General features: G+C 46.3%; 1 protein-coding gene across 1 annotated transcript in view; it reads right to left on the bottom strand.

Moving 5' to 3' along the window:
- Positions 1–12,500, bottom strand: part of LOC135811549 (proteasome activator complex subunit 4B-like) — a 53,177-nt gene that overhangs the window by 21,418 nt on the left and 19,259 nt on the right. The window contains exons 23-37 of the mRNA XM_065324778.1: positions 11,818–11,882; positions 10,906–10,971; positions 10,519–10,574; positions 9,557–9,612; positions 9,276–9,318; positions 7,970–8,032; positions 6,101–6,196; positions 5,007–5,135; positions 4,037–4,129; positions 3,477–3,572; positions 2,455–2,576; positions 1,749–1,802; positions 1,116–1,245; positions 435–516; positions 104–200 (exon numbers count right to left, since the gene is read on the bottom strand). Coding sequence (XP_065180850.1) covers positions 104–200; positions 435–516; positions 1,116–1,245; positions 1,749–1,802; positions 2,455–2,576; positions 3,477–3,572; positions 4,037–4,129; positions 5,007–5,135; positions 6,101–6,196; positions 7,970–8,032; positions 9,276–9,318; positions 9,557–9,612; positions 10,519–10,574; positions 10,906–10,971; positions 11,818–11,882 — 1,248 coding nt within the window. The remainder of the gene's footprint in view (positions 1–103; positions 201–434; positions 517–1,115; positions 1,246–1,748; positions 1,803–2,454; positions 2,577–3,476; positions 3,573–4,036; positions 4,130–5,006; positions 5,136–6,100; positions 6,197–7,969; positions 8,033–9,275; positions 9,319–9,556; positions 9,613–10,518; positions 10,575–10,905; positions 10,972–11,817; positions 11,883–12,500) is intronic.

Below are 12,500 nucleotides of genomic sequence, written 5' to 3'. Positions count from 1 at the left end.
AAGGTTGCATACTATTTTGAAATGGATGGTGGTAAAGCACTGTTGTACAAAAACACAAAAAGGAAAAGTACCATCCAACAACATAGGAAACCAAGACACATACCAGTGGTTGTCTTTGCGAAGGCCACCGGGAAACGTCTTGGAAGTGTTGTCAATCTGCTCAGACATTGCAGATTTGTCTTTCTGCTTGCACCCATTCACTGAAGATAACAACGATAAGCCAATCAAATAGGTTAGCCAATCAATGTGGCACATTAGAACACCATGGTCCCGCTAATGGCAGCCATGCGAGCACGTGCACGGTTTTGAGAGCAGATCGGCAACTGAGTGAACCTTAGCATTGATGCAAGTGGGGCATATGTGCACACACAGCCGACACATGTCTTTGTGTGCATGTGGGGGGGGGGGGGGGGTGCAAGTGTGAAAGATGTTACCTAGCTCAGCTGCGGTGTAAACAATCTTGTCCGTTGGGAAACGAAGTTGCCTGAGAACAATGGACATTGTACCCCAGGATAGCTGAACACACACAGACAAACATACATACACATGTACACAAGTGATCAGCCGAGAATGAAAATAAACACGTCAAGTAAGATTCAAGTATGAACACACTTGCATCAAAATACAAAAAACAAACGGTTTGCACATGAAAAAACAAAACAATGAGAAGGTGGATGCAGCAGCAGAAGAGATCTGAAAACGTAACATAATGACAAGAGTGCATAAACAAGAGTATGCAACTGTGGTTATGGGTCAGTGCGCGGCGCGCTGCCTTCATAACGTAACTTGCCTCCATCACGCCCTGAAAACATGCACTCAAACCCACAATTTCTCTTACCAGCACATCCGTTTTTGCTCGATTCGTTCCAATACCTACGCAATCTCAAAATGTTGGCGCGTGAACTCCAGTTCCGTACGAAAGTTCATTTCAAACCAGAGTGAAAGTGTGTGATTTTCTGCAGTGCGCGGACTGCAGCTGAGTGATGTAATGAAGGCAGCGCACCGCGCATCTGGCCCGTAGAAAAGAGATCACAGTTGCATACTCTTGTTTATGGACTCTTGACAGTATGAAAAGGACCATAGCAATATTCAGTGTACATGCACATAGTACTTACCCGCCGATACAGCAGCACATCATGCACCAGACCCTTGAGGTAGACCTTGATAGCTGGAGCTGGCAGTGGATAGTCATGGCGGATTAGTGCACTCAGCACACCACCACAGAACTGAAGATGACTAAGACGCCTGTAGTGTGCAAAACATACATTGTACATCGCACACACGCACGCATGCACGCACGCACACACACACAATTCATACACACAAAATAACAATAAATTCAAAGTCAGTAACAGCACACAGGTGTAGAGATGGTGAAGAATGTGGGCAACACAGTAACACTGACAATGAGGACAGGAGAGCAGTGGACAATGAGGACATGAGAACAATGGACAATGAAGACAGGAGAACAGTGGACAATGAGGACAGGAGAACAGTGGACAATGAGGACAGGACAGGAGAACAGTGGATAATGAGGACAGGAGAACAGCGGACAATGAGGACAGGAGAGCAATTGACAATGAGGACAGGAGAGCAATGGACAATGAGGACAGGAGAGCAAAGTACAATGAGGACAGGAGAACCGTGGACAATGAGGACAGGAGAACAGTGGACAATGAGGACAGGAGAGCAGTGGACACAGAAGCAGTAGCTTGTTTATCATTGTTCACCACTGTACGTGTACTTACACTTTCTCATCACACAAGATCTGCACCAAGGATGTCAAAAGACCATTGTAGGCCCTGAGCAACAACAACAACAACAACAACAACAACAACAACAACAACAAACAACAAAAACAACAAAAACAACAACAACAATAACGGCACAACTTATTGGCAATGGAGTCACCGTGAGAATAAAGAATTCAACAACGACGACAACAACAACGATAAACGACGACAACAACAACGGTGACAACATCATAAGTAGAAAGAAACAAGGGGAACAGGATCGGTCAAGAAATATACACGCACACACACACACACGCGCGCGCGCGCGTGCGCACACACACACACACACAAAGAACATGCACACACACGCACACACACAAAGGACATGCACACACACGCACACACACGCGCGCACGCACACACACGCGCGCACGCACACACACGCGCGCACGCACACACACAGTGACACACACACACACATGCACGCACACGCTAGGATATTACGAGGCATGCTCGCTTGCTACGATTGATCCCCCCCCCCCCCCCCAATCTTCTGCACCAGACATCACTGTAGCCCACACCAGCAGTTCTATCGACATAGCAAGGCAGTGCAAATCTTCTCTCCTTTGCTGCATTTGCATCCCACACTTAAGTGAGATTTCCAATCCCAGATTGGGTAGTCTCCTGGCCGGCTGCTGGGGCATGGTGCAGCAGGACTTACTCAACATTAGCTTCCGACGTGCGTTGTTCATTGAGTCGGCCGGCAGATATCATGTCTTGAACTCCTGACACCCCAGCCACTTCTGCTAGTTGACACGCTGATTCCACACACGCATCACTCATCTGCAGTGACCAGTATATACACAGACAGAAAAAGCACGAACTGTCACATACTGTAAAGCGATAAACTTTTGCGGCGTTTTCATGAATTGGACTGATTCACGATGAGGAACTCTTGCGATTTTATCTCTTCAGTTGGATCTTGTACTGTCGACAATCAATGTAAAGAGCAGTTTGTGGCGATTTAAACTTGCGACTGTGCGGTGGACGAGAAAATAGCGACATTAAATCTCTAGCAAAAGTTTCTCACCTTACAGTATAACCAAGAGTAGATAAACAAGAGTGTGCAACTCCGGATCTCTCCTGCATAATCTGCAGATACCCCGCCCATGGCGGAATTTTTTGTTGACGTCACCTTTTTCAGAAGAACGAACATTTTCATTGAGTCAACATACTGTGAACGAGCACATAATTATTGCACGTGTTTCCTGTCTAACAGCTTAGAACTAGACAAGAAGCTTGCAATAACAATATCCGAGCAATGTGGCAAAGAAAAATGTCAAAGATCATAAAGCAGACTCGACATATTGAAAAAGGCATTACATGTACGTTTATACAAGAGCTGTCTATGCAATGCAATCACCTACCGACTCGTTGAGGCTGGGATAGTTTCCTTGCACCAAGAGCTCCCTAATGATAAGCTTAACAAGGCTTTTTTTTGTTGACGTCACCTTTTTCAGAAGAACGAACATTTTCATTGAGTCAACATACTGTGAACGAGCACATAATTATTGCACGTGTTTCCTGTCTAACAGCTTAGAACTAGACAAGAAGCTTGCAATAACAATATCCGAGCAATGTGGCAAAGAAAAATGTCAAAGATCATAAAGCAGACTCGACATATTGAAAAAGGCATTACATGTACGTTTATACAAGAGCTGTCTATGCAATGCAATCACCTACCGACTCGTTGAGGCTGGGATAGTTTCCTTGCACCAAGAGCTCCCTAATGATAAGCTTAACAAGGCTAACAATTGAAGGTTTGTCAGAATGATCGGCCTACAGATAAACATATGCACACGCACGCACACCCCCCCCCCCCCCACACACACACACGGACGCGGACACATACACGCACATGCACCCATACACAAAGCAGGCATCGTCACATTCAGTGCATGGGAGGTCAAGATTCAATCAACACCATTTCTAGCAGCAATCAGCAATCAGGCAACATAGAGGTAACTGCTACATATCACAAGCAAAGGACACTGTACATTATCACGATGCAAAGTGTGCGTCTGTTTGTTTGTTTTTTATTTTATTTTATTTGACCAGATACACAGCGACATGTCTGCCTTCTCGTCTAACCATACGGCTAGACTCTCATTAGAAGGTGAAGAAGTCTGTGGTGCATGTAATGTGTATGTAATGTGTATGTAATGTGTATGTAATGTGCTGGGTGTGCTGGGTGAGCACAGTGTGCACAGTGTGCTTGGTGGGTGTCTAGCCTAGTAACATACTTGAAGCAGGGGTGGTAAGATCATGAGCATGTCATTGTAGCGGCCAGACATGTAGCGTAGAAACGGTTCCATGAGCATCACAAACAGAGCACCCTACAGCAACAGACAAAAACAACAGCAACAAAAACAACAGCAGCAGCAGCAGCAATAGCAACAGCAACAACGGACACACACCAGTAGTCAACAGTAATAACAATGCAAGCAATCATGCTGCTGAGGTGATGGCTACAAGTACAAATACGACAGTATCACTATTACCCAATACAGAAGAACATGCACTGTCGTCAACAGCACAGCAATACTTGTACATGTACTGCCGTTCTTGACTTCGTTCAGTAAATTATCTATGCTGCCCTTTTTCCGGACTTCAAAGAAGCACGTGCCATAGACCACACGCAAGTGATTTCCCCAATGAAAGTGCTTGCAAGGCAACTTGCAAACCAGGAAAATACATGTACACAAGTTTTTAGTTACCCATCTACTTGGTGAGTGTTGCGGAGCTTGAGAGCAAAGTAACATCTCCATGTCTCACTACGGATTAAAGGTGTGCAGGTTGCGGAGATCAAGCACACCGCAGTAACTTGGGGGTCGTCGCAAAGGTTTTTTTGTCGTCCCTGAAACGAACATCGTTCATTTCGTACTCGGTTCCCCTCCCCCTCTTCTGAAATGAATTCAGCTTGCCATGCTGGACGACGAAAATTGCATGCATGTACATGTAGATGTACAGTACAGTTGTAATGTACGCTGTGGGCTCATCCCCCACCACCCACCCACACCCACACAAACACACACATGACCGCTGTTCCTTTCAGGGACGACAAAAAACGCCCCTGCCCTAGCAGACCAGAAGAAGCAGACAACAGAAGCCCACTACAGTAGGACACTACAGTAGTAGCAGGTCCGGCTTGCTAATGTCTATCTATGGATTACACACTGTGTGTAAGCGTCTCAGATTCATTCCTAGTCATACCTTCAGGTGCTCGTGTGTAAGCGTCTCAGATTCCTTCAGACAATCGAGAACGCCGGGCAGGCAGTAGCGAATACAACCAAACAAGCGACTGGTGAGTGCCGGCAATACTTGCTGTGCGGATATTCGCACCTACAGCACACCCACACACACAACACACACACACACGAACGCGCACACCCACAAAACCGCACACACACTCTCACACACACGCGCACGCACACACACTCTCACACACACACGCACGCACGCACGCACACGCCCCCACAAAACCACACACACACACACACATGCAAAGAAAAAAAGACAGGACAAGAGGAAAATGAGACAACAACACAGGCTTACGGCAGCAGTGGGAAGAGAGGCAAGGGTACAAGAGCACACTGTACTACTGATGTTATATTTATGTCCAATATTAAACTCGCAAAGCACATTTCCACATGTAAGAAGAAACAAGCAACCTCCGTAACGGTCTAGCAAGGAAGAGCGACAATGCACCTCAGTCACGCGATGTGCACAAACACACAGGCATGCTATCTGTGTGCTGTCTGCAGTTGTTGCAGTCACTTTGATGGTGTCCGGGTGCTAACAGCGTGAACTGTGGCAAATTGATCTTGGTGTAATGCTTGTTGGGGGCCCTGTGGCAAAAGGTACATTGCCAACACAGCAGTAATGATAAACGAGGTGAGAAAATGGCTGTATGGCAAGCGGATGCAACAGACATGGAACCGCAGTGAACAACTTTGGGCCAAAGCAAGCAATACATACATGTCCATAGACATTGCCGGGAGGAGTCGTAACACACCATACAAGCAATGTCCAAATCCGTACCACTGTAACTGAGCCCAATCCCTATTCTGTCAGTCACACACGCACACAGACCCACGTCACTAGCAATGGCTTGTAAAGCTATCAGTGCTATCAGTGCTATCAGTTGTCTTCTGTACAGAACCTGCACAGTGTCGATAGGCACTATTATTAGCACGTACAATTCGACAAGTGAGGGTTTACTGACTTTCTCAAGCCATAGAGCACAGAATATGCCCCCCCCCCCCCCCCACACACACACGTACACACGTACACATAACTTTACTTACAACAGTGTATCTGCTGAGGGATAGCTTGAGAAGCTGATCAAGTATGGCAACATGCGCTACCGTTAGGGGCATGCTATACCGGCTCACCATGCGTTTCTGAAACAAACCCCACATGCACATAAACACACAAGTGTGCACAGGAAGCATGGTCAACGTTACAAAGTACCTATTTCACAATGCACACATTGCTGCATAGTAGAGAGGTTCCGCACTACGTAAAGTTGCTCAACTTTACGTTAGTGGGTGGGGGAAAACCCGCGAATTCGCGAGTTTGCACTCCACTTACGGAAAGTTGTCTACGTAGAGTACGTAGACAGGGCTCTGATAAGGGAGGTGCTCCGTAAGTGGATTGGGGTACAAATTTATGACTCACTCCCCAGGCCGACCCGGTCGTACACTGCCGCGTTCCGAGTTGCCACGGGCAGCTACGTGATTCGAAAACTACGTATGGCGGAACACAGATCGGCATGCAGTGTACGTAAGGCTTTCCGTAGATCGACTACGTTTTTTTACTGCTGTAAGTACGTTATGCGGAACCTCTCTATTGTTAGAGCTATACTGTAGTAACAGGTACATTACTGTCCAGTAGTAGCAACTGTTACTACATGTCAAGCAGCACACACGTACAGCCTACATGTACAGCTGACATGTACAGCTGACATGTACAGCTGACATGTACAGCTGACATGTACAGCTGACATGTACAGCTGACATGTACAGCTGACATGTACAGCTGACATGTACAGCCGACATGTACAGCCGACTCCTGTTATAACAAACACCACTGTGAAGAAGAAACAGTTCTTTATAGCCAAAGTTCTTTATAACAGAGAAGAAATGCATTCAGACCATACAACCATGCAAGATATGGTTTGTCATAAAGGAGAAAAAAAGTTCGCTAGAAAGGGTCTATTTTGTATGGGCTCAAACAGAGACATGAACAATGGTTTTCTATATCACTGAATTTGTTCTATGCGAGTTCGTTATAAGCGGAATCGACTGCACTACAGAACTGCGGGGTGCCGAAGAACGACCAGGCTAGAATTTCATCAAGCGCACCATACCAATGTAGACTCAACTGCGCACAGACTGTAATACATGAAAACAAGAGCGGTCTAGGCTAGGAGGCTGACCCCCCAGTTCTTCGGCAACCGACAGTACTGTACGCATGGCCAGTTGTGCTGAGCGAAACCCTCTTGAGTAAAGCAGAACTGCGATCAGTGAACAAGCCAGCGTCGTCGGCAGTGCCGGTGCCACACCAGCCCAGGCTGTACTACTTAGTATTCATGGCGTTGGCACCAGTCAGGAATGAATAGCACCATTGTACCATACTAACAATACTGCACAGGCAGATAAGCCACATGGGCTGTAGCACTACATTATTCTACTCCTTCTCAGTATCAAGGCAGACAACAGGACATCCATAATCTCTATTCCTTAAGAATTGTACTCTGGCAACAGCAAAAATTCCACTGTCTCAACACAAGCGCACACATAGACTCCAAGATATATTGCACGGCTCAATGGGCAGATCCATTGATATATAATGATGGCTTCTATCAACACAGCCCAATCTACATATATTTTGGTTCTTGAGATTGTCAAGCGTCTCTGCCAGACAGGGCATTGACATCTGAGAAGATACTGTATAAGCAGAAATATTCGTCTGGAATTTAATTTCGTCTTTTTCGTCCAAGGAGCTTTTGGACTAAATTTAATGTAGGACGAATATCGATTTGTCCAGCGTTTCTATACACTCTTATGATCCATGGACGAAAATTTCAACCGGACGAACTCCTTTTCTTTGGAGTTGGACGAAATTATTGACCGACGAAATTTTCTGCCTCTACAGTAATCTAATGAACATACCAGGTGCTGTAACTCCACGCGATCAATTAGCACGGATCTCAGTCTGTGCTTCTTGCCCGTCACCTAAACACACAGACGCACACACACAGACGCACACACACACAGACGCACACACACACACACGCACACACACACACACACACACACACACACACACACACGCAGGAGAACACATATACACAACCGCATGCATTCTCACACACACACACACACACACACACACACACACACACACACACACACACACACACACACACACACACACACACACACACGTAAATTACAGAAGAAACAAAAAACAGGAGAGCTCGTAACTTCTGATTTGAGCAACTCCAACAAAGGATTCAATGAGTGTCACTCGCTGAACCGAAGACTAGATAGAGTACACCGTGCAAAGCATCACACATAGAGAGCACATACAACACAGTACACCGTGCAAAGCATCACACATAGAGAGCACATACAACACAGTACACCGTGCAAAGCATCACACATAGAGAACACATACAACACAGTACACTGTGCAAAGCATCACACATAGAGAGCACATACAACACAGTACACCGTGCAAAGCATCACACATAGAGAGCACATACAACACAGTACACCGTGCAAAGCATCACACATAGAGAGCACATACAACACAGTACACCGTGCAAAGCATCACACATAGAGAGCACATACAACACAGTACACCGTGCAAAGCGTCACACATAGAGAGCACATACAACACAGTACACCGTGCAAAGCATCACACATAGAGAGCACATACAACACAGTACACCGTGCAAAGCATCACACATAGAGAGCACATACAACACAGTACACCGTGCAAAGCATCACACATAGAGAGCACATACAACACAGTACACCGTGCAAAGCATCACACATAGAGAGCACATACAACACAGTACACCGTGCAAAGCATCACACATAGAGAGCACATGCAACACAGTACACCGTGCAAAGCATCACACATAGAGAGCACATACAACACAGTACACCGTGCAAAGCATCACACATAGAGAGCACATACAACACAGTACACCGTGCAAAGCATCACACATAGAGAGCACATGCAACACAAACAACACAAAATAGCATTGAGAAAACACATAGAACCGATGGAACATAAACAATGGATAGAAAACATAGAACCAATGGAGCGCATAGCACCCAAACATGTGCAAGAAACCCATAGCAGAGAATGCCAAACAAAGGACTAATCATGCCAAGTATACCGAAATACATGCCCCCTCTTTCTGAGATGAAACTCGCAACTACAGGACATTAGGCACTAGCTTACCCGATCAAAGAAAATGGTACTGATGTTGTCATTGTACATTTGCCTGTGTGCGAGGAAGAGAGAGAGAGAGAGAGAGAGAGAGAGAGAGTAGAGGTGAAGAAGCATAGGATACATACAAGGAGTCGAGAATTAGTTACCGGCAAGGTAGGCTGTAAAATGGAGGTCAACACATGCCGAATATCTAGCTATTTAACAGACTAAATAGAGAGCTACATGTGGAGTCTTCAAACCATACTTCTAAATAGCCAAGGCAATAAATTAATTGAATGCGTCCTGTTTACCTGGCCTCCATCTTCTCACGGGGACACCCTTCATCCGTAACAAGACTGCAGTAACACTAGTGAAGAACACAACATCCCAGAGCAGCAACAACAACAAGAACACAGACACGGAACACAGACAATGAACACAGACAAAGAACACCTGTGAGCAAGTTGTTCACAACACAAGTGACAGTTTTATCAGGACAAAGGCACAGAATGTTCATAGAAGACAAAACCAGTGTAAAACTATAGAGTTCAAATCAGCCTCTGTCTCTATAGTGCGTTTCAAAAGTCCAGACCTGTGGTTTCAAAAAACCGTTGGGCGAACATCTATACCACATAAAATCTGTGATCACTTTGTGCATAAAATTTCCGAAATTGGGCGTTTGTTATCCAATTGCATAGAAACGTATATGAGAAAATTTGCGGGAGCTGCCTGAGCAATATTGCGAAGAAATTTCTCAAAAAACTCCGACCAAAATTGAATTAATCGAAAAAGTCGGTCTATACTTTTGAAAGGCACTATAGTACGGGCACTACGGGTGCATTAGCCGGTAAGGCCAGCATCTCCTGCTCTAAGCCATAAGCCAGCGGCACCAAGAGAAATACTGTCAAAGTCCGTAAATAAGTATCTGCCCTAAATAAGTACCCCCTGCATCCTTTTGACTCTGTCCATTGAAGTCAGGTACAGCCCAATGAATATCCTCCTCGAAATAAGTACCGGCACGGTTCGCACATGCAGCACGTAGCATGTACATCTACATGAAAAACGACTTCTCCACGACACACAAGCCAGGTCCGAAAGTTAGTTCGTGCCTGAAATCAGTACCTGCCCGAATGTTAGTACGGGTGCGACCACTAAATTTATTCGAAAGTAAGTACAGTACGTCCTTATTTACGGACTTTTACAGCAATCATGAACAGGGCAGAGAAAAAGTTGGCTGCATGTTGTATACCCGGTATGTCCATCGTATACCTACGTTGACAATCATATTCTGAGCAGTTGTATCATCCTCACGCTTCTTCAGGATGTGCTCTGCATGAAAAGCAATACCACCACCCGAGAGTACAAAAACTGAGTGAATGAACCAGTTTCAAAACAGAAGGGAGGGAGAGGGAGAGGAAGAGAGAGAGAGAGAGAGAGAGAGAGAGAGAGAGAGAGAGAGAGAGAGAGAGAGAGAGAGAGAGAGAGAGAGAGAGAGAGAGAGAGAGAGAGAGAGAGAGAGAGAGAGAGAGAGAGAGAGAAGCTACCAACCTTTGATGGTAGTATACAGCTACAAGCATCTGGAATCTGCTCCTTTTTAGATGTCAATTTAGAATCACAAATCAAGATAAACTAGCAGTAAAGCTGCCATTGCTGGACATACCCAAGAGGTTGTGAAAGAAATTGGCTGAATCCAGACGCCGTGTTGCATGCTTGGCAGCAGCTTTGTCTGAGTACATAACACAAGAGAACACACAACATGCAGGACATGAAGGAAGCACATGGATCCAATGAAGAGGGTTGACCCATCTACCTACAGTAACAAGCAGTAATACATACCTATATGCAGGCAGTGTATGCAAGCAGTGTATGCAGGCAGTGTATGCAGGCAGTGTATGCAGGCAGTGTATGCAGGCAGTGTATGCAGGCAGTGTATGCAGGCAGTGTATGCAAGCAGTGTATGCAGGCAGTGTATGCAGGCAGTGTATGCAGGCAGTGTATGCAGGCAGTGTATGCAGGCAGTGTATGCAGGCAGTGTATGCAGGCAGTGTATGCAGGCAGTGTATGCAGGCAGTGTATGCAGGCAGTGTATGCAGGCAGTGTATGCAGGCAGTGTATGCAGGCAGTGTATGCAGGCAGTGTATGCAGGCAGTGTATGCAGGCAGTGTATGCAGGCAGTGTATGCAGGCAGTGTATGCAGGCAGTGTATGCAGGCAGTGTATGCAGGCAGTGTATGCAGGCAGTGTATGCAGGCAGTGTATGCAGGCAGTGTATGCAGGCAGTGTATGCAGGCAGTGTATGCAGGCAGTGTATGCAGGCAGTGTATGCAGGCAGTGTATGCAGGCAGTGTATGCAGGCAGTGTATGCAGGCAGTGTATGCAGGCAGTGTATGCAGGCAGTGTATGCAGGCAGTGTATGCAGGCAGTGTATGCAGGCAGTGTATGCAGGCAGTGTATGCAGCAGTGTCGACACAATGTATGTTTACATGCGCATAAAGAAGTGTATAGACACATTGTGACATATCACAGCGCACAGCGTAATCCTTATTGCTGTAACAACCAACTACGAAGATTACCTTGTGATGGGCACGTGATTCGAAACGTCTGTGCTTTCAGAGGAACAACACTATCCAGTTGTAGTCTGCATGCAAAACACACACACACAGTATCCACAATCAACGTTAAAGACAATGACAGCAGCAGCAGCAGCACCATCACCACCACAACCAGTAGCAGCAGCAGCACCACCACCACCACCAGCAGCAGCAGCAGCAGCACCACCACCACAACCAGTAGAAGCAGCAGCATCAGCAGCCACCACCACGACAACAACCAGTAGCAGCAGCAACACCAGCAGCAGCAGCAGCAGCAGCAGCAGCCACCACCAGCAGCAGCGGCAGCCACCAGCAGCAGCAGCAGCAGCCACCAGCAGCAGCAGCAGCACCACCACCAGCAGCAGCAGCAGCAGCAGCAGCAGCAGCAGCAGCAGCAACGCCACCACCACCACAACCAGTAGCAGCAGCAGCGGCAGCAGCACCACCACAAACCGTAGCAGTAGTAGTAGCAGCCGCAGCGGCAGTGGCAGCAGCGGCAGTGGCAGCAATTAGCTGCAATATCACTACCATCGTAACACTATCATGGAAAATAGTGAGAACAAATAATGCCACATACTGGTAGAAAACTTGCAATAGTTTCCCAGCACACCATAGGACATAAATTTGCATAAAACTATAATTATGTCAATTTTTTTCTTCAGACT

This window comes from Sycon ciliatum, chromosome 3 (assembly GCF_964019385.1).
Source record: "Sycon ciliatum chromosome 3, ocSycCili1.1, whole genome shotgun sequence".
In the NCBI taxonomy this organism is placed as follows: Eukaryota; Metazoa; Porifera; class Calcarea; order Leucosolenida; family Sycettidae; genus Sycon; species Sycon ciliatum.
Note: the sequence above shows the minus strand (reverse complement) of the source record. Positions and strands in the feature narration are given on the sequence as shown.